Consider the following 23,699-nt stretch of genomic DNA (forward strand, 5'->3'; position numbering starts at 1 on the left):
CTTTATCTTTTTCTTAAAAATATTTTGAGTATTCCACCATATCTTAATCCAAAATGCTTTAACTTCCCTACATGTCCACCAAATATGAAAATAAGATGCATCTAAATTACCACATCTCCAACACTTAGGTTGTAAATTAGGGTACATACAAGACAGTTTTTGAGGATCCAGATGCCACCTATAAAACATTTTATAAAAATTCTCCCTTAAATTTTGAGCTTGAGTAAATTTTACATTTCTAACCCAAATTGTCTCCCATGTGTCCAGTGAAATTGGTTTTTGTATATTTTGCGCCCATTTTATCATACAATCCTTAACCAATTCTGTTTCTGAATCCAACTCAATCAATACGTTATAAATTCTTTTAATATGAGCTTGAGATTGATCTTTGATCTGTTTCATCAAATTTGCATCCTGTAAGGTAATGCCAACTCTTTGATCCATATGCCATCTCATTGTCAATTGATTATAATAAAACCAAGAATATTCAATATTTTCTTGTTTCAAATCTACCAAAGATTTAAGTTGCCAGTCTTGTCCTACCGGACAAAGTAATTCCTTATAGGAAACTTTATCCAAATTAACTCCCCTAGATATCCCCTCTATCACCTGTCCCGGAGTTGCCCAAATAGGAATTTTATAATTTAATTTATAATAATATTTCTTCCAAACTCTCAATAGAGCACTCCTTAAAATATGAACCTTGAAATTAGTGTCTACCTTTTTATCATAAATCAAATATGCCTGCCAGCCAAATAACAAATCCCATCCTTCAAGAGAAAGTACATTCTTGTTTGTTAAATTTAACCAATCACTAATCCAAGTCAGGACCACCGCATCATAATACAATTTTAAATTAGGGGCTTTAAGTCCTCCTCATTCCCTTATATCTTGCATAATCTTAAACTTAACTCTTGGCTTCTTGCCTGCCCAGATGAACTTGTTAATACCCTTCTGCCAATCCTCCAAGTTAGCATCTTTTTTTAAAATAGGGATCATTTGAAACAAGAAAAGAAACTTTGGGAGAATATTCATTTTTACTGCGGAAATTCTCCCCAATAAAAATAGTTGCAATTTTTTCCAATCATTTAAATCCTTTTGCACCTTAAGCCATAAAGATTCATAATTATTCTTATACAATTTAACATTAGTGGCTGTAATATAAACTCCCAAATATTTTACCTTTTTAACCATTTCAAAACCTGTAAGCATAGCTAACATCTCTTTATCATTCATACTGTATAAAAAGCCATTATAAAATCACTTGTTACAATTAATCTTAAAACCAGAAACTTTTCCATATTGTGCAATAATTTCAACCAAATCAATTACCGAATCTATTGGTTGAGTTAATGTTAACACTAAGTCATCTGCAAAAGCCCTTAATCTATACTCAATCTTGTTAACCTTAATTCCTTTTATTATAGAAGACTCCCGGATTTTAATTAACAGAATCTCCATTGTTAACACAAATAACAATGGAGATAATGGGCATCCTTGTCTAGTTCCTTTTTCAATTTTGAACACTTCTGTTACCCCCCCCCCCCATTAACTATAATCTGTGCTGATTGCTGCTGGTAAATAGCCTTAAGGGCGGACAAAAATTCCCCCCCAAAATTCATTCTATCTATAACTTGAAACAAAAAAAACCCAATCTAATTGATCAAATGCTTTTTCCACATCTAAAAAAATAAAAGCAGCAGGAGTTTGATTATTCTTATCCAAATATTCAATTAAATTAATAATTTGTCTTACATTATATTTCATATACTTTCCAGTTATAAATCCTGATTGATCACTATGAATCAATTGATTCAACACTTGCATTAATCTATTTGCCATTACTTTTGAAAAAAAATCTTATAATCTGTATTCAATAAAGATATAGGTCTATAATTCTTAGGTTGAGTCAAATCCTGACCCTCCTTAGGTATTAAGGATATAAAAGCAGTTCGCCAGGAAGGAGGCATCGCTTCACCCAACAAAATACTATTAAACAATTCCCTTAATGGTTCTATCATTTCTTCCAATAACATCTTATAATAAATTGCTGTAAATCCATCTGTACCTGGTGCCTTACCAAGTTTTAATTGCTTAATTGCCCCCTTTATCTCCGCCAATGTAACTGGGCAATTCATTTTTTCCCTTTGATTATCTGACAATCTAGGAAAGTGTGCCTCCTGTAAGTAATTGTCTATTTATTCATCTTGTATTTTTTCAGAAGCATATAACTTAGAGTGAAAATCCAAAAAACTCTTTTTAATCAAGTTTTGTTGAAATGTCATTTTACCATTGTAATCTATTTTCTCTATAATTCTTGATTTCTGCTTCTTTCTTAATTGATAGGCCAACCACCTTCCTGGTTTATTTGCATTAGAAAATGTGTTATACTTCATATACCTTAAACTAGTTGCAGTCTGATCTGCTATTAACATGTTAAATTGTTCCCTAAGCACGGTAATGGATACTTTTAAATTATTATCTAGTGGATTCAAAATAAAAGCCTGTTCTTTCAATTTAATCTCTTCCTCCAGCTCTTTACGTTTTTGCGCTTGTTTACACCTATGTACATTATTCATATAAATCAAATTTCCTCTCATATATGCTTTACTAGCATCCCAGACCATCGAAATTGAAGTACCTTTGTGCATATTCAACAAAAAAAATTCTTTCAATTGATCTCTACATTTCTGTAAATTTATATCATATCTAAATAAATTTTCATTCAATCTCCAAGTTCTTCTGCTCCCTTCTTCAGCACGTAACTCCATCCATACCAGACTATGATCTGACAATGTCCTGGGGAAAATCTTGATATTCTTCACCCTAGAACAAAAATCATTAGTAATTTTAAAAAAATCAATTCTGGAATAAGATTGGTGCCTGTCCGAGAAAAAAGTAAAATCCCTTTCTTCCATATTTCTCTCTCTCCATATATCTTTTAATTCCAGTTCATCCTTCAAGTCAAAAAAAGTTTTAGGCAATGTTGAGTTAAGCGTTTTTGAAGAACCTTTCTTATCTTTTCTTGAATCTAAAACACCATCCCAATCCCCCATCATAATAACTGATTTATAATCCAGTTGGTTTATTTTCCGATATAACAATTTATAAAACTGTTTCTGCTGTTGATTTGGGGCATATAATCCAATAATAAGACATTTCTTCCCGTTCAATAATATTTCAACAAAAACATATCTTCCTTCTGAATCAGCATCAATCAATTTAGGTTGGAAGTCTTTCCTGATATAAAGAACTACTCCACCTCTTTTCTGCGGCGCAGGTGCCATAAAATGTATACCCAACCGTGAGTTAGACAAATATTTTTGATCTTTAGCTGTAATATGAGTTTCTTGTAAACAAACAACATCATTTTTATGTTGTTTCAAATAATAAAATATCTTTTTCCTTTTCTGTAGAGAATTCAAACCATTAACATTCCAAGTCAGGAACCTTGCCATCTTTAGTGGCAGCGAGCCTCTAGAGTGCTCCTTGTAGATCAGCTGTTACTGATTTCTTCGGCCTCGCCCCTCCCACTGGCTCCGAGATGACTTGCTGTGCAACGGGTACATCCACTCTTTGTTGCTCTCTTTCTTTACGTTTATGAGCTGCACAGGTCATTCTTTGTGATTTAGGATCTTCTCTAATTTCCATAAGTTGTTGCTTAACTTGCTCTTGATTTTGTAGTTCTATAAAACTTGAAGACAATATAGCTCCTTCAGCCACTTTATCTTCACTAATTCTTTCCTTCCTGGCACCTTGTGGAGATGATGGAGAACCTTCTTTCATGATTGAAGTATAAAAATCTTTTGCCTTTACAATGGTGTTGAGCCTATAGCGTATTCCCATGTAATTGACCATAATACCAGCAGGTATCTCCCATCTGAATTGAATTTGATGCTTTTTCAATTCTTCAGCCAGGAAGGCAAAATCCTTCCTTCTTCTGAGTATTTTGGGTGGTATCTCCTTTAAATTTATAACATCTTGTCCTGATACTTGAAATCTTTGATTGTAAAAAGCCTGAATAATTTGATTACGGATTGATTTTCTGGAAAAGTAGATAACAACATCTCTTGGGAGGTTTCTCTGTCTTGCAATCCATGAATTGACTCTAAAAAAAATTTCCATTTCTCTTATTATTTCATCGGGTTGGCAGGATAAAACCAAGGCCAAATCTGCTGCAATCTCATCCTTTAGTTTCTCTTGAGCATTTTCTCTCAGCCCTCTTATTCTCAGAGCATATTCCATTTCTCTGTATTGTGACAAAAGGACCTCATTTTGAGTTAAATCCACTGCCTCCTCCACTTTCCCCAATCTAAGTTCCATATTTTCAACATGATCCTCCACTTCCTCCACCCGTCCTTCAATACGTTCTACATGGACAGCCAGACCTTGCAATGCAAACACTATGTCATCTCTCAACTCTGTATTCTTCTCTTCAAGTTTCTCTTCAAGTTTCTTTTCAAACATATCCTCCATTTCCATTCTGATCTGTCTAGCATTGTCCTTTAATGCATCTTGAATATCTTTCAGTGTAAGTGCTGGGATTGGGGGTGAGGGTGGAGGAGTCTTAGATTTTGGCTGCTGTGGTGTTTGAACAGCTGGGAAGGAGATTGTGCTCTTCTGAGGAACAAAAGTTTCCACACGCTTAGAAGCCATTTTACTTCTCTCCTCCTTCTCTTATAGTTTCACTTATAAACATAAGTTAAAATCTTGTAGAGGTCATATATCTTGTAAAGTCTTGTAATCACCTCAAGCAGTGGTAAAAACAGAAAACTTATCCAACAAGCTCAAAGTAACTAAATCTGTTACAATAGTAATCCAAAAGAAAGTCCCCAGAAAGTGAAAGTCTCATATATTTTCAATTAAAAAAAACAGAAACGCCCATCCGCAGCCATACTTCTTCTTCTTCCAGTTAACATAAAAAACGAAGAAGATACTTTAATTCTAGAGTTAAGGTTTCAGTCCAAACAATTTTTAAATCCTCCTGATAGGCTCTGTCTGCCTGTAAAATTCAACTCACACTTTCCTAGAAAGGCAGAGGCTGAATCCGCATCTAGCTTCATTTCGACGAAGGCAGCCTGAAGCACGGAGGAATCTCCGACTCCGGGGGAGCTAGAGAGGGCTAGAGAGGGCTAGAGAGCTCTACCCCTATCAGAGAAGCTCACCCCCTCCCCTTTGCCCGGGGAAGGGGATTCCGAGCTGCGGAACAGCTGTTCCTGTGGCTCTTACGTGTCTTCAGGGCGGACAGCTCACAGAGGAGCTGCCATCGGCGCCGCGATTCAAACTGGAAGTCGGTCTGAGCTTTTATGATAGCATTTTTCAGGGTTTTCCATGCTTCCTGGGTTGTTTTCCCCTTTAGGATTTTCATCCATGGGATTTTTTCCTAGGTTCTCTCTGAGTTCGTTAAAGTCAGCTCTTTTGAAGTTTAGGACATTGGTTGGATTGTTTTCTATTGCTAGTGTTTGCATTATATTAAATTCCAGTATGATGTCGTCACTTTTGCCCAAGGTTCCGGTAATTTCAATTCCCTCTATCACTTCTTCTCTGTTTGTAAGGATTAAGTCCAGTATAGCTTTACGTGTAGTTCCCTCCTCCACCTTTTGGGTGACTAAGTTGTCAGTTAGGTTGGTTAGGAATCTGTTTGATCTCCCGCTCACTGCAGAGTTTGTCTCCCAGTTGATATCTGGATAGTTGAAGTCTCCCATTTTATTATTCCCTTCACCCCTGAGCAGGGCACCATAATGTCTACTTGTGCCAAAAGGAGGCTGATAGGTCCACTTGCCATCAGGTCATCCTCTTCCTCGCTATCACTCTTGTAGAAGGTGAGCTGCAGGTCTTCCGGGGTCAGAGTTCCCTCCCCCTCGTGGTCTGCAGGGGGAAACCTCAATGACCTGGTGAGCCACTCGCAACTTCTCCTTCCCTTTGCTCTGCACCTCAGAGGAAGATGCCCCAAAATGAAGCGAATGGATGAGCAACTGGCCAAAGCCTCCTTCTGCTCTGGTCCATTCCAGTGCCACTGGCAGCTCCCTCTTCTCTGCCTTCACTTTCGGCCAGGTGGAGGCTGCTTGGGCATTGGAACCCCCCTGGTTCCCAACTGGGGTCCCTTCTGTCATCCTAGTCCCAGCTTTTGCCAGTTGCTCGCCCATTCACTTCATTTCAGGCATCTTCCCCTGAGTCTTCACTATCTCTCTGGATTTTGCTGGATGGGGCGTAGGAGCTCAGGATTCCCTAATCGAATTTAATTTTAATTGAGAGCTGGTTTAATGTCAAGCTGAGATTTTCCAGTCACCAATGCAAAACTTTACTGAGCACACCATTTTGGCACAGATGAAAAGAAAACCAGCTCTAGTTAATTGATGCCTAAATCAGTTTATTAAAAGTATAGAGTCTCCCTCCCCCCCTAATAATGCAGGTCACATTATCCAATAGAGTGTCAGATATTATTATGAGAGAGTGTTTTAGTTCTCAATAAACATGTTTCGAATGATCTCGGTTCTCACAGCTTGGCAGTCCAATGTCTGAAGCCTGCATTCCATTCCTCCCTCCCCTCCCCTCAAATATGTAGGCAAGCTAAGAAGCAGTAATGGATGCAACAGCATAAGCATTCTTTGCAGTTTGACACCACATTCTTTTTTCAGGGTGCATGGCCTTGAGAACTGGCATAAACATAACTGGTTCTGAGCTTCTTTGTTCTTCATCAAGCTGTCATTCCCCCCTCTCTATTTCCCATCATCTATCCATACAGGCTTATTGCCTATTTGTTCCCCCCATGCTCCATCTCCCTAGCCTTTGATGGCAGGATACCAATGAGGCATCAAGCCGGAGAAGTCAGACCTTTGAGGGCTGTTGTGGGCAATAGACTGGTTCTTTCATTTAATATTGTTGTGAAATTAAAGAGTTTGTATATGTCTTTTGACTTCCAGTTGGTCTTCTGCTAGTATTCTGCTTGTTTGTCATATGTAGAGGGCTGTTCTAGTCTTTACACTGTTATGTTATAAATGATTCCTATTTTTCCTTCTGCCACTGCTGGGTCTTTTGGTTTACTTAGTTTTGAGGGCTTTAATTGGTTTGTGTGTTGATTCCATGTGGTTGTAATAGTCTGTGGTTGTGTGCTGATTCCATGTGGTTGTAATAGTCTGTGGTTTCTGAGATGTTTTTGATGTATGGCAGTGTTATCCGTTATACAGCTTGTGTTGGTTGTACTAAATTGGTTGAGGCACTTTTTGATGAAGTTAAGTTAAAAGTTAAATTTATTTATTGTCATTGTATGTGCGTACATGGTATACATATACAACGAAATTTACTTGACACCCAAAAACCAAGTCCCACACACATAATCCCCAAACACACTCCCCCCCCCACAATCCCCACCCCTAAAACCACCCAACATCCACACAACAGACCAAGTAATGCTGTCCAACAGTTCACTGATGGTGGCCCCTTAGTTCGTTGTTGAGTGCAATTACAGCTCTGGGGTAAAAAAACTATTCAGAAAACGTGTGGTCTGAGTTTTAATTATTCTGTATCTTCTGCCAGAAGGCAACAGTCCAAAAAGATTGTAAGCAGGATGGGAAGAGTCTCTGAGAATGTTATGCAACTTCCTCAAACAACGAGATTCGAAGATGTTATCCAGGGCTGGTAGTTGGAGTCCAGTAATATTCTGGGCAGTTTTAATAATCCTCTGTAGAGCTTTTTTGTCCACTACAGAACTGCTCCCATACCATGCAAGAATGCCGTATGTCAGAACACTCTCAATGGTGCTGTGATAGTAGGACAAGAGTAGACGCTGAGATAAATTTATCTTCCTGAGCATTCTCAGGAAGTACAGCCTCTTCTGTGCCTTCTTCACAAGCATGTTAGCATTCATAGTCTATGAGAGGTCCTCCGAAATATAAGTGCCCAGAAATTTAAAACTACCCACCCTCCCCACCTCCTCATCATTTATGTACAATGGTAGATGTACATCTCTCTTCCTCCTAAAGTCAATTATAAGTTCTTTAGTTTTTGTGGTGTTAAGTGTAAGATTATTTTCATTACACCACAATGTCAGCCCTTGTACCTCCTTCCTGTAAGCAGACTCATTGTTCTCATTAATGAGCCCCACCACTGTTGTATCGTCCACAAATTTAATAATTGTGTTGGTGTTATACAGTGGGGTACAGTCATGCATATACAAGGAATAAAGGAAAGGGCTTAGCACACAACCCTGGGGGGCTCCTGTGCTTAATATCAGAGTAGAGGAATGGTGAGATCCCATCCTTACTGACTGTGGCCTACCTGTCAGAAAATCCTTTATCCACAAGCAAATCCTCTGATTTATACCCAAATTGGACATTTTAGAAAACAATCTATTGAGTAGAATGGTGTTAAAGGCAGAGCTATAATCCACAAATAACAGCCTTGCATATGTCCCCTGTTGTTCCAAGTGATTCAATACAATATGGACAACAAGAGCCATAGGATCATCAGTTGATCTATTACCCCTATATGCACATTGATATGGGTCCAAAATAGATGGAAGACTAGCCTTAATATAGTTCAACACCAGCCTCTCAAAACATTTCATGACAACAAATGTTAAAGCTACTGTCTATAATCATTGTTGCATGGATATCATTATTCATTATCCAAACCAGGTAACATTATCAGTGCACTAAAACAACCAAGTTCAAGGAGCACCAAGGACACCTTATAGTAAGTTTTATGCAGCATAATAGCTACGAAGTATGAACCTATATGTTGTATCCTTTTAAGTGTCAGGAAATATTTTAATAAAAGAAACGTTTATTGATTTAGAAGATTTTGGGGATAGAAGAAATCTTGATTTGCCTTGTTAGATCAAAGAAATACTTGAAAATCCTCATCTGATAACTGTCATCAAAATTGAAGATGCTGGAGATGAAATTGTGAGCAATGCCATTTCATATGCTCTTTTTAAAGGTATGGTGTCATTCTTATTTTCTCATTCACTTAACTTATATGTTACACATTTCTGCATTATGCCCCCCCCAGGACCAGAATGTTCTTTGACTCTAGATGGGATAGCACTTCTCCAGACTGAACTGGTATGCAATTTGGGGGTCTTCCTGGACTCATGGCTCCTGCTCGAGGAGCAGGTTACAGCCATCACCAGAGAAACTTCATACCTCCTCTTCTGGTGCACCAATTATGCCTTTTCCTGGACTGGGAGGTCTTACTCAAGGTCACCCATGCCTTGGACATCTCCTGTTTGGATTACTGCAGTGCACTATATATGGGGCTACCTTGAAGACAACCTGGAAACTTCAGCTAGTCTAGAATGCAGTAGTGTGGAGCTCCTCGGTTTGCCCAAGTAACACCTATGCTGCACCTTCTAGTTTCTTTTTGGGTGCAATTCAAGGTGCTGGTCATCACCTTTAAAGCTCTATATGGAACAGGTCAGGTTATCTGCAGGACCACTTTTCCTTAAAGATACGTACCCATCCTACCAGATCAGATATAGAATGGGATAATTGACTGTGGCAACATTGTTGCACCCACTTCACCCTGGGTGCCTCATCACAGCAGACTTATCATTCTCTGCTCATTCTCAGTTGGCCCTCTGCCAGCACTCTGCCCTGCCACTGGATCTCCATCCTTTCCCCCATTGCGTGGCCACAGGCGATTCACTCAGGAATACTTATCCCTGCCTGATTCGCAGCTCAGGACACTAACAGCCAGCTAATCCATGCATTGATGGATGGGCCTCTGCCTTCCCATTGGACTGCCTCAGGCACTGGGGATGGGGGGCGGGGGACAGAATGGCAGGTCTGGAAAGGACCATTGGGTGGGGGTCTGGCACCATGCTTCTGCCACTTCCACCACTGCACTTTGCACAAACCCTGAAACATGCAGCCCATCTCCACTTCCCACAATGCTGCCTGCCCCACCCCTTCAAGCTCTCCTGTACCAGATTTGTGGCATTTCACAGCTCATGCAAAGTGCAACAGTGGTGGAAACACAAGCATGGTGCCAGACTGCCTTCCCCAGGGACTAAATTCAGCCCATTTGGAGAGAAATCCTGACATGTGCAAACTACAGAATGCCAGTAGTGTTGATTCCCACATTCCATTGCAAGGCAGCCTAGTTTCCTCTGTTCCTTTGTAGTACTGTGAGTGTGGAGAACTAGTTCTCTGGGCACATACTGAACTTCATTCTTGAAAACCTTTAAAGGAAAAACAGTCCAGTTGCTCTTGAAAAAGCTCCTTTGGGACAACCATGACCTGGATGACTGAGAATCTCCATAGGCAAGATGATGACTAGTGACATTCCCCAATGGCTTTCTACAAGCACAGTCAAAGGGGAAGCCAGCAAAAACTTGGAAGGTGAGGTCCTTGCTTAACAATCCATGTGGTCCTTGCTTAACAATGATAAGTGGGAATTTCCATCAGAAGATAGTGCAGTTATGCGGTGTCCCACTTCATAATTGTATCACTTAGCAATGGAAATTTCACTCCTAATTACCATCATTAAGCAAGGACTAACTTTAATGGTACATATAAGCCTAAACAAAGTTAATCTAATTCAATTGATCTATCAGGATAGAGCTAAAAGGGACCTTGGAGGTCTTCTAGTCCAACCTCTTGCTCTAGCAGGAGACCCTATACCATTTCAGAAAGGTGGCTGTCCAGTCTTTTCTTAAAAACCTCCAGTGATGAAGCACCTACAACTTCTGAAGGCAAGCTGTTCCATTGGTTAATTGTTCTCACTGTTAGGAAGTTTCTCCTTAATTCCAGGTTGCTTCTCTCCTTGATTAGTTTCCATCCATTGTTTCTTGCCTTGCCTTCTGGTGCTTTGGAAAATAAGTTGGCATCCCCTCAAATATGGAACGTTGCTATCATGTCACTTCTATTCCTTCTTTTCACTACTCTAGACATGCCCAATTCCTGCAACCATTCTTCATATGGGATTCTGGAACAGTATCTCAGATGTTACATTAACTATCAACAGGACAATTAGGCAGATCTTCTTTCTCTGAGGTTGCTTACAACACCTCAATGTAGAGTAGCACTGGATTCACCCTTTTAAAGTGGCCACTGGGCAGGACTTTGTATCTATCCCCAAATTGCCTCAGGACACCTACTAACCACCTCCTTGAAGGAGTGGATCACCCAACTGTAAAACACCTGACCAGTAGTAAGAAAAGCATTGGTGGAGGTGAGGGAAACGTACAAAAAACAAGCTGATGAAAGGTGCTCAACACCAAAAAACTTTAAAATTGGGGACAGGGTTTATTCATCCACCAAGTACTTATAATCTAGACAACTTTCCAACCTTCCAGAAAACTGGGACCAAAGTATTTAATGTCCCATTTAAAAAGTTACCAACCCAGTCATCATTGAGCTTGAACTGCCAAAAACACTCAGGCAAGTGCACCCTGTATTCCACTGCAGCCTATTGAAACGAAAATCACCTCTCCCTACACCCAAAAACGAAACCGCCTCTGACCTGATTATGTTTGAGGGGGAACAACACTTTGAAATCAAAGCCATTTTGGACTCTCGGACACACCAGGACAAAACCCAATATCTATTACTGTGGAAGGACTTTCCACCCTCCAAAATCAAATGGATGGACTCAAAGGCAGCAAAGCTTCTAAATTGCTTAAGAGATTCCATGAGCAATAGCCAGAGAATCGTCATTGAATAATGACGTTTTGTTTTTTCTCTCTCTCCTTCTCCTGCTCTCTCTCTCTTTTGTTTCCATTGCAGAACTAGTGTTGCTGTCAAGGGAGCAGTATGTCAGTTCTGCCATCTTCGGCTTCAAACCTCATTGGCATCCTGCCATCAATTACCAAGGCAGGGAGCACGAGTGAACAAATGGCCAATAAACATGTATTAGGGTAGCACTGTGAAACCAGGAGGGGGGAATGACATTTGAGGAAGACTGGGGATGCTTTCAACCAGTTCATGCCAATATTCAAGGGCACCAAGACACCAGATTGAAAGGAAAAGCTTGTATGCTTTCATGCAGGAAATTTAGTTCTAGACTGACTTTACTGCAACCAGCATCTTTTAGTAAAAGAACCTATCACTTCACCTAAATAGAGTCAAGGGTCATTCTTTCCTAAGGGATCGGACTGGGGCAGGTCTGACAAAAGTAATATAAAAAAAGCCATTCTATTAAAATATGCAGTGTTATGTTTGTTCAAATAAGGCTTATAACTATTCATAGGAATTCCCAATTAAGATAAAATCAGAAAAAAATGAAAGTATAAAGAAATTAGGTATGGCATTTTGGGGGCAGGATGTCCTATTAACACCTCAATAATCAGGCAAAATTCTCATATTCATAGTTTTATTAATAACAGCATTAATTCTTCATAGAAAGTCTAGAGAAAACAAAGGGAGTTCAAACAAGATGAGTGGGCTGGAAAATGAGAATTGAATACTGTGTGATTTTAATACAGTTCCTCCAATTTCAGCTTTCAGCACAAATGAAGAAGATAAAGATGACTGGAATGGTCAACTGAAATTGCTTTTGGAATGGAATCAATTGGACTTAGCCAGTGAAGAGATTTTTACCAATGATCGACGTTGGGAGGTAGGTTATGCAGACTGAAAAAACAAAAATTAGAAAGATTTTACACAGCTGAAATTGGTACAAATGGTCCTACATATAGAATAAAATTCCATCAATAATATCTAACATAGACAAATTATAAAATAATAAATGTTGGAATTGCCATGAAACAAAAGAAACATTTTATAATAAGATACATAAGTCCACTGCAGAAAATTTTGGAATTTCAATTTGAAGTGAAACCACAACTTTTTAATTAGATATAATTTCAGGAAAAAATCAACAAGAAATGTGATAATTTAATGAAATATAGGCTTATAGCAGCAAGAATAAATTTTGCTCAGCACTGGAAAATATGTCATTTTAATAACTATCTAATTGGAAACTTAAAATTGGAGAATATGCAGCAATTGCAAAATTCACAGTATATATACACAACAGAAGTTTAAACAAGAATAGTTCCTATACATACAATACATCATGCAACATGACAAATATAATCACTTACAGCCTGGCTTCTAAGGACTTTTAAATGTCTACAATTTTGTATATTAGCAGATGCACAAAAAAGGGGGAGTTAGAAAGCCAATAGTTCTTTTTTGTTATCTTTCCCCCTTTTTAAAACATATTTTTTATACAGTGGTACCTCAATACTGAATGTTAATTGATTCTGGGAAGCATGATGAGTACTAAAAATTACGAGTACCAAGCAAACCAGATAACTTACCATGTGACCCTTTGTTTTGACCAGGAAAAACTTTGTCTTTTTTCCTATGTCAGTAACCTTCCCAGCATGGCCAACTTCCTGTCCTCCCTCTAAGGCCATCCCCCTCTTCCTTTTGCAGCACACTGAACACCAAAGAAACTATGAGTACCGGGACAACATTTTTGCATCAAAATGCACTGAGTATCAAATTCCACAGTTTTTGAAGCAGTCAGATACCGTGATACCACTATATATTTTAAGTCTTGTTAATAGCTATTCAATCCTTTTATTAAATATGTTAACATATTAAGTAACTGCACAATGGAGATCTCAATATTAAGTAATCAACTCAAGTCCAAAATCTTTATTATACAATCAAATACTTTATTATACATGCAAATACTCATCTGCAACATTACTTTTTTCTAATGTTATGTTCAGCTTTTTATTGATCAAAAAGTCAATAATTTTATATTTGTAATATAAACACCCTAAATTGTAATTTGTATTGATAGAACATTTCTTTCTCTTTTCTTTATTTCCAATACTCTAAATTATCTAAGCAATAGAGCGCTATTATTTTAATTAATACTGTATGATTATCTTTACATTGAAACAACAACAGAGGGATAGTATCAAGATCATGTGAAGTGTTAGAACTGCTTTATATTCCACTGGTAAAATTACACTTGGAATACTGCATCCAGTATTGATGACCACAATACAAAAAAGATATTGAGACTCTAGAAAGAGTGCAGAGAATAGCAACAAAGATGACTAGAGGATTGGAGGCTATAGAGTACAATGTATAGTTGCAAGAACTGGGATATGTCCAGTCTAACAAAAAGAAGGACTAGGGGTGACAATATTCCAATATTTGAGGGACTGTCACAGAGAAGAGGAGGTTGACCTATTCTCCAAAGTATCTAAGGGAAGGACAAAAAGTAACAGATAGAACCCTATCAAAAAGAGATCCAACCTAGAATTAAGAATAAATTTTCCTGTCAGTGAGCACAATTAATAAGTGGAACAGCTTGCCTCCAGAAGTTGTGGGTACTATATCACTGGAGGTTTGAAAAGAGTTTAGATAGCCATTTAACAGATTAAGAGAATAAATAACAGAATAACAGAGTTGAAAGCGACCTTGGAGGTAATCTAGTTCTACCCACTGCTCAAGCAAGAGACCCTATACCATTATGGGCAAATGGCTATCGAATCTCTTCTTAAAAATCTCTGTGATGGAGCACCTACAACTTCTGAAGTCAAGTTGTTCCACTGGTTAATCATTCTCACTGTCAGGAAATTTCTCCTTAGTTCTAGGTTGCAGCTCTCCTTGATTAGTTTCCATCCATTGCTTCTTGTCCTGCCTCTGGTGCTTTGGAAAATAAGTTGACACCCCCCCTCTTCTTTATGGCATCCCCTCAAATATGGAACACTGCTATCATGTCACTCCTAGTCCTTCTTTTCACTACCCTAAAAATACCCAATCCCTGCAACCGTTCTTCATACCTTTTAGCCTCCAGGCCCCTAATCATCTTTGTTGCTCTTCTCTGCACTCTTTCCAGACTCTCAATATCTTTTTTTATATAGTGGCAACCAAAATTATATACAATATTCCAAGTGTGGTCTTACCAAGTCATTATAAAGCGGTACTAACACTTCTCATGATCTTGATTCTATCCCTTTGTTGAGGCAACTTAGAACTGCATTAGTTTTTTCTGACAGCTGAAGTACACAGCTATCTCATATTTAAGTGGTTATCTATTAAGACTCCTACATCCCTCTCACACTTACTGCTGTTGAGCCAGGTATGCCCTATTCTATACCTATCCATTTGGTTTTTCAAACTTTACTCTTTCCAGACTCTCAATATCTCTTTTATATAGTGGCAACCAAAACTGGATGCAATATTCCAAGTGTGGTCTTACCAAGGCATTATAAAGTGGTACTAACACTTCATGTGATCTTGATTCTATCCCTCTGTTAATGTAGCCTAGGATTCCATTGGCTTTTTTGATGGCTCAGCACATTGCTGGCTTATATTTAAGTGATTGTCCACTAGGCCTCCAAGATTCCTCTTGGAACTACTGCTATTGAGCCAGGTTCCATCTATTCTATACATGTACATTTGGTTTTTCTTGCCTAAGTGTAAGACTTTATTTTTTTCTACACTGAATTTCATTTTGTTAGATAGGGCTCAGTGTTCAGGTCTGTCAAGATCCTTATGGATTTTGAGGCTACCTTCCTGCCAGTCATCTGTAAATTTGATGAGTTCCTCTTCTATTCCCTCAGATAAATCTATGAAGATATTGAAGAATACTGGGCCTAAGAAAAAACCTTGGGGTACCCCACTGCTTATTTCCCTCCATGTAGATGTAGTACCATTGAGGACTATACATTGAATTTGATTTGTCAGCCAGTTACAAATCCATCTGGTGGTGATGCTGTCTATCCCACATTTTTCTAACTTACTAAGAAGTAGATTGTGATCTACTTTCTCAAATGCGCTACTGAAGTATACTATGCATTTTGCTGATCCACTAATTGAGTTACTTTGTCAAAGAATGACATAAGATTTGTTTGGCATATCTGTTTTTGATAGACCTATGTTGACTTCTTTTTATAACTTTGCTTGCTTCTGGGTGTTCACAGATCTGTTGTTTGATTACCTTTTCCAGGATCTTCCCAGGTATGGATGTCAGGCTGATTGGTCTGTAGTTTCCTGGATCCATTTTTTTTAAAGATGGGAACCACGTCAGCTCTTTTCCAGTCCTCCAGTAGTTCCCTGATGCTCCAGGATCTTTGAAAGATATGGTTCAATGGTTCTGAAATCACATTTGCCAGCTCTTTCAGAACTCGGGTCATAGTGATTTGAACAATAGATAGGTGTTTTCTCACCATTTTCTTGCCTATTTTAATTTGTATTTCCAGTCTGTCTTTTACAGTTCTGTTTTGGATGGACGTTTGATATGTTTTTTTTCTTTTGCATCAAGACAGATGCAAAGAATGAATTAAGCAGCTCTGCTTTCTCCTTGCTGCTCATCACATCCTTGCTATCTTCTCCCATTAGTGAATCAATTGTTTCCTTGATTTTCTTTTTTCTTTTAACATGTTAAAAGAAACTTATTTTATAATTTTTGACATTTGTTGCAAGTCTTTGTTCATTCTGAGCCTTAGCTTTCCTGACTTCATCTTTGCAGTTTTAGGCTATATGCTTGTATTCTGTCTCAGTGATGTGTTCCCTCTTTCTACTTTTTATACTTATCCCTTTTGTCTTTCAGTTTATCAGAGCATTCTTTATGCAACCATGCTGGTTGTTTCTTGGATTTCTTATTTTTCTTTTTCGGTGGTATTTTGGTGGACTGGGCTTTCATAATGTATAATTTCATACGTTTTTCAGAGTTTCCGAAGTTTCTTGAGTTGTTTTCCCCTTTAAGATTTTCATCCATGGGATCCTTCCCAAGCTCTTCTAGGTTTTTTGAAATCAGCTCTTTTAAAGTCTAAGACACTGGCTGAATTATGTTTTATTGCTTGTGTTGTATTATATTGAATTCCAATATGACAAGGTCACTTTCCTCCAAAGCTCCTTCAATTTCAACCCCCTCTATCATTTCATCTCTATTAGTAACAATTAAGCTTAGTGAGCTGACTGTCTAGTTTCATCCTTTTGGATGATAAAGTTGTCAGCTAAGCTCGTAAGGAACCTGTTCGATCTCCCACTTGATGAAGAATTTGTCTTTCAGTTGATTTCAGGGTAGTTAAAGTCCTCCATTATTACTGTGGTATATTTCCTACATGCATTTGTTAACTGACTAGCAAAAAGTTCATCTATTTCTTCTGCTTGGTTTAGTGGCATGTAGTATACACCTATGGCAATGTCCTTTTATATTAACCGATATACATTGAAGGAGGCTTTCATCCTTGGTTTTATAATTTCTGTAGTGGTGTAATATTTTTTTACATATAATGCAACTCCACCTCCTCTTTTGCTAGGTCTGTTTCTTTTGAACAATTTAGATCCTTCCAGTACTACATTCCAATTGTGAGTTTCATCTCACCAAGTTTCAGGAATGGCAACTACATATCATATCTACCCCCATGTACTAGTACTTCATGTTCACCCTGTTTGTTCCCAACATTTGAGCATTAGTGTATAGGCATCTGAGTCCTTTATGGCTGACCCAGTGTATGTTTCTTCCATTTTCTGCTTTATATCTGAGTTTTTCTTCCTTCCCATCACACTCTACCTCCTTAATTGATTGCTTGTCTTGGGTTTATGCTTGGAATTCCGTCCTAAGGATACTAACAATTGGTCACCCTTACCCCATAATTTTAGTTTAAAGTCTTTCGGAGAAGCTGAACAGACATTTTCCAAATACATTCTTCCTGGTTCTTGTGAGGTACAGCCCATCCCTTGCTAGAAGCCTTTCTTGTAGATAATGGAGACCGTGGTCTAAAATTCCAAAGTACTCTTGGTGGCACCATCCTTAAAGTTAGTGGTTTATTTCTAAAATCCTTTAATCCCTCATTGGATGTTGACCTTTTGTTGGAAGTACAGATGAAACACCACCTGTGCTACTAAATCCTTAACTTTCTTGCCAACTACTCATTGTCACTTGATATTGTTTTCGGGTTCATTGTTGTGTCATTCAACCCCACATGAAAGAGAAGAAAGGGATAGTAATATGTGGGCTTGATTTTCCAGAATGGTCTCCTATTATTCTGTATTCTGTCTATTTACAATATCATTAAAAGTAAAAAGAACAATATTACATTCCTGATTTCTGGGTTTAGACAGCTAATTGGAAATTAAAGGTATTAAACCCCTCCTGCCTAATGAACAGAGGGAATTAAAATATGTGTCAATGCTGCTAATATTGAATATTCTTGCTTTGACAAAATATGCAGAACTGTCTGGTAATTTTAGGGTTAATTCAGATGACAGAGAAAAGGGAGGGGAATAACAACAAAAGCCGGGAAAAGGAACGGAAGTGAATCTCTGCCCTCTGGGCTAATTGAAAGATGTGACCTGTGACTGCAAGATAAGGGAGGGGTTTAGCAAGAAAAGTTAGATGCCAGCAAGAGGAATTCAGATTCTGGCATAAACCTCCATGATGTGCCGTCAATTTATAACACTGTTAATAAAGGCTTTAGGATAAACATGCCTGAAAGTTCTTTGAAGTGTTTCATTAGTCGGAACCTTGACAATGTGATTATAAAACCCCAATCCAGCTCAATACCACTGAAAAGAAAAACAAGAAATCCAAGAAAAAAATCAGCATGATTATACAAAAAACTCTCTGATAAACTGAAAGACAAAAAGGATAAGTACAAAAAATGGAAAGAGGGACACATAACTGAGGCAGAATATCAGCAGATAGCCTGAATTTGCAAAGATGAAGTGAGAAAAGCTAAGGCTCAGAATGAAGTAAGACTTGCAACGAATGTCAAAAATAATTTTAAAAGTTTCTTTCAACACATACAAACAAGAAAAAAGTCAAGGAAATAGTCAATCAACTAATGAGAGAAGATGCCAAGGAAGTAACAGGCAGTAGAAAGAAAGCAGAGCTACTAAATTCATTCTTTGCATCTGTTTTCACACAAAAAGATAATACATCTCAATCTACAAAAGACATAACCATAAAAGAAAGACTAGGAATACAAAATAAAATAGGCAAGAAAATGGTAAGAAATACCAGTCTGCTCTAAATGAGTTCACTGGGACCTGACGGATTACTCCCCAGAGTTCTGAAGGAGCTGTCAGATGTGATTTTGGAACCATTGAACCCTATCTTTCAAATATCCTGGAGGACTGGAAAGCTACCTGAAGAGCTGAGGTTGTTCCCATCTTCAAAAGAAAAAAGGGGGCAAAAAAACAGATCCAGGAAACTACAGACCAATCAGCCTGACATCAATACCTGGGAAGTTCCTGGAAAAGATAAGCAACAGATCTATGATAGATGATAGCAGTGTTCCAATGTTTGATGGGTTACCACAAAGAAGAGGGAGTCAACCTATTTTCCAAAGCACCAGAAAGCAAGACAAGAAACAATGGATGGAAACTAATCAAGGAGAGACTGAAGCTAGAACTTGGGAGAAATTTCCTAATAGTGAGAACAATCAACCGCCATAGATGCCTGGAAGACGAGCTCAGTCTTCCTCATCCAGTTTCGCATTGCTGAGGGGCCCTGAAAAGGGTCAAAAGTCACCCTGTAGGGGCGACCAGCAAGGAGGGACCCTCGCTAGAGCCAGCGCAACCTTCCAAACCAGCAAACGAAAGACCAGCCATATGTCAAGGTTCCGACTAATGAAACACTTCAAAGAACTTCCAGGCATTATTTATCCTAAAAGCCTTTATTAACAGTATAACAGATTGTCAGCACATCATGGATGGATGCCAAGATCTGAAGTCTCCACCCCAGAGCAGTTATTTTTGCTAGCATTTTCTCTCCCTCTTTTGCTGTCATGAATCACATTCTCCAACCAGCCTGGGGGGCAAAGGTTCACTTCCTCCTGAAGCCCGCGCTGTAAGACGCTAAAAAAAAGACTCAGGCATGTCTTGAGTAGAGATTTGAAGCTGCTGCAGAGCTGCTTGTCACAGCTTGAGACAGCTTGAGAGAATTTTTTTGCTCTGAAGGTGTCACATCCATCGTGGAGGATATAGGAGCTGATGGAACTGAAACCTTTTCATGATCAGAACCTGGAGAGGGAGTAGAACCTGGAGAGGGAGTAGAACTTAATTGTACTGCATCAGCCCCATATTTTTCCACTGCGTGGCGACATTGATGCCAACAATGCAAAACATCCACTGAGGCTCGGGGTTCCTGATGAAAGGTGTTACCTATTCTTTCCCAATCCTTAAGTCGGAGCATCCCCCTTTCAGGATACCAAGGACAGTTTTTCCCTATCTCACTCACTAGCTTCCTAATCTCCCTTTCAGGCATCGTCATGCCTGACTTGTGTAAGAGAAACCTTAACTCTCTTACATGCTTTTGCTGATTATTATTATTATTATTATTATTCCAATTTATATCCCGCCCTTCTCCCGAAGGACTCAGGGCGGCTCACAACATTATTAAAACAAAGAAAGACCCACACACCCCACCGAATAAAACCAAATTAAAACCAAAATTTTTGTGTTGTGATAATTAAAATTTCTAAAAAACCCAGTTTAAAAATCCTCCCTAGGCCAGGCCCNAGGGCGCGGCGGAAAGTAAGGAGATCCGGAATAATCCGGATCTCGGGGGGTAGTTCGTTCCAGAGGGCAGGGGCACCCACAGAGAAGGCCCTCCCCCTGGGGGTCGCCAGCCGACATTGCTTGGCCGACGGCACCCTGAGGAGACCCACTCTGTGGGAGCGTACCGGTCTATGGGAGGGAATCTGTGGCAGAAGGCGGTGAGATATATCACAGCCCATACTTACAGTTTGAGAAATCTCGCAGGACGAGAAGACGAGAAGGTGCACTAAGGTGCACCAAGACGAGAAGGTGCACCTTGGCTGGATCCATTTCAATACCCTCATTGGAAATTCTGTAGCCAAGATAATCTAATCGGGTCTGGTGGAATTCAAATTTTGACAATTTGGCATAAAGCTTGGCATTCAATAGTTTCTTTAACACTTCTCTCACCAGCTTTATGTGATCAGTCATATTCGTGCTGTATATCAGGATATCATCAAGATACACCAAAACCCCTTTGTACAAGTTATCATGTAGGACCTCATTAATCAACTGCATGAATACGGCTGGGGTCCCCTGTAGTCCAAATGGCACGACTTTAAACTGATAGCTCCCCATAGGACAGTTGAAGGCAGTTTTCCACTCGTCTCCCTCTTTTATTCTCACCCGGTAATATGCCTCTCTCAGGTCTAATTTAGTGAAGACACTCCCCTTAGCCAGATGGGTTAATAGGTCCTTTAGGAAGGGGAGGGGGTATTTATTTTCCACACTCACAGCATTGAGACCCTTATAGTCTACGCAGAGATGAAGAGACCCATCTTTTTTCTCTTTGAACAACACAGAGGCTCCCACGGTAGATTTGGCCCATTCAATGAACCCCCTCACTAGGTTTTTGTTCATGTATTGCTGCATCTCCTCCATTTCGAGGGGGGACATAGCATATATTCTCGGGCGTGGGAGTTTGGCTCCTGGCACCAGTTTGATAGAGCAATCATTGGGTCTGTGAGGGGGCAGGGCATCACAGTTTTTTTCACTAAATGCCTCCGCCAGGTTCCAGTATTCATTGGGGATGGGTGGTTAACCTGGCGGCAGTGAGGCAGCCATGTGTGCTCGCTCATTGGGTGGCCTAAGGTGTCCCACAACATCGGTTGAATCACTGGGAGGTTTAGGCCTTATAGGTAGTCTCACAGTTCTCATTCCTTTCTCCTACCAGATAAACGGCTTCCATTTGTCCAACCAGGCTAACCCTAAGATCACAGTCTCAGTCATTTTTGGAGCGCACCCAGTGCGCTCCCAGTGCGCACCTATTTCTAGACGTAAGGGCTCAGTTAATTGTGTGACAAGACTCCCTCCCATCAGGGAGCCATCGGCTTGCTCAAACCTCACAGGTTTGGAAAGCTGTTTTACCCGTATGCACATTTTCATGGCAAACAGCAGACTAATAATGCAGCGGTGCATCCAGAATCAATTAGCACATTTAAGTCCATTTGTGCCCCAGACATAGGAATTATAAGTTTGGCGGCCAGTGAAAAAGGCGGGATTTGTCGACTCTGTCAACGCTGCTAATATTGTATATTCTTGCTTTGACAAAATATGCAGAACTGTCTGGTATTTTTATAGTTAATCCAGAGGAGAAGGAGGGATGAGGGAAAAGCCCGCGAAAGTGAAAGGAAGGGAACGTAAATCATGACAGCAAAATAGGGAATGGAAATGCTAGCAAAAATAACTGCTCGGTGGATGGGGAATTAAGATCTTAGCATTGCCTTTCTTCATGCCTGTGCCGACATTTTGTCACATAAATGAGACTTTTTAGGATAAAATGCCTGGAAGTTCTTTGAGGTGTTTCATTAGTCGGAACCATGACAGACTCACCATTGGGTCATTCTCTCCTTCATCGTCACTGTCAAAGGAGGGTAGAGTAGGGGCGGGTCCACCCGGAGTTCCGGAGTCCTCCTGTGTGGGGGGTGTAATCTGGGCAACAGGTTCTTGCGTGACCTGGTTGGATTTTTCTCTCGTTAGCCACTGGGCAGGTTTCCTTCTCGTTGCTGGTTCCGGTCTGCTCTGCAATCGGGGGTAGGGGACTGGACAGGTTGCTGCTCGATGTCCCTCTTGTCCACACCAAAAACACTTAATTGACAGGCCTGCAGGTGGCCTGGGCCTCTCAGCCATCGCAGTAGTTGGAGGTTTTCGTGGGGGTGATTGCTGTCCAGGTTGCTCTGGTGGCTGCTCGGATTCAGGTGGGGGAGGCTTCTTATAGCGGGCAAGCTGAACATCTAGCTTCACTGTTGCCTGGTACCATTCTTGCAGCTGATCAGGTACTGCTCGATAGATGCAGGCCTGAGTGAAGTGATCATCTAATCCCTCGATGAAGTAATGGATTAGGGATTGTTCAGGCCACCCCTCTATTCGACCTGCTATTTTGCGAAATTCCCACATGTACTCCAGGGCAGGCCTGCCGGCTTGTTTTATTTTGTGGATTTGTTCTCTTGCTTTAAGCCCAATAGATGGGTCCTGAAATCTTTCTCTCAGACCTAGGAGGAAGAGTTGTGTGTCCTCCAATTCAGGGGCTTGCTCATTATGTAAATTGTTCAGCCCTTCAGAGGGGGAGGGCAAATGAAGCGCAGTCATTGAAACTATGGGGGAGGAGAAAAGACAAAACACAGTACGTCACAGCAGAGAGAATGATAGTAATAGATACGGGCATGGAGCGAGTGGGGGGAAAGAGAAGGAAAGTGTAGATATGAAATATAAGAATAGAATGGGAGAGCAGCTTGGGGATGTGAGAAGTACAGCTGACCAGAACGAAGTCAGACATGGGCACAGAGAGTGTGGGGAGAGTGGTGAACCCACAGATATAAGGCACCCTAAAATACCTAATGGGAAAGAACACCCCATAAGTCTGAGAGCCATAAGTGATCGCAACATGATTAAGGACACATCCACCTTGGGAGCAAGAAAAAAGGAATACTCGAGAGTAGGAAAAGCAAGCAGCAGTAATCCAGCCAACACTACAGAAGCCACAACTATAGAGTTGAATGGCCGGCTAGGCCCAGTAACAAGATCTATGGGTCGGGGCATCAACATCACTTCATCTATAAAGGGGCCCTCCCACTGACCAACATACACCCTGATGACGTTGATAGATATTCAACGAAAGCTAGGTTTTTAAATATTTATTAAAACTTTTTTGGTTTTAACTCTTCCTGGTGTTCTAGTGTCGTTGTACAGCTTTTAACATGTATATACCCAGGAATCACTCGACCATTTTTAGTGTAA

General features: G+C 39.8%; 1 protein-coding gene across 1 annotated transcript in view; it reads left to right on the top strand.

The window, feature by feature from the left end:
- TRPM8 (transient receptor potential cation channel subfamily M member 8) overlaps positions 1–23,699 on the top strand; it is a 275,582-nt gene that overhangs the window by 153,351 nt on the left and 98,532 nt on the right. Inside the window, exons 8-9 of the mRNA XM_015824215.1 lie at positions 8,838–8,940; positions 12,443–12,561. Coding sequence (XP_015679701.1) covers positions 8,838–8,940; positions 12,443–12,561 — 222 coding nt within the window. The remainder of the gene's footprint in view (positions 1–8,837; positions 8,941–12,442; positions 12,562–23,699) is intronic.

The sequence above is a fragment of the Protobothrops mucrosquamatus genome, unplaced genomic scaffold, assembly GCF_001527695.2.
Source record: "Protobothrops mucrosquamatus isolate PMUCROS unplaced genomic scaffold, P.Mucros_1.0 scaffold2160, whole genome shotgun sequence".
NCBI lineage: Eukaryota > Metazoa > Chordata > Lepidosauria > Squamata > Viperidae > Protobothrops > Protobothrops mucrosquamatus.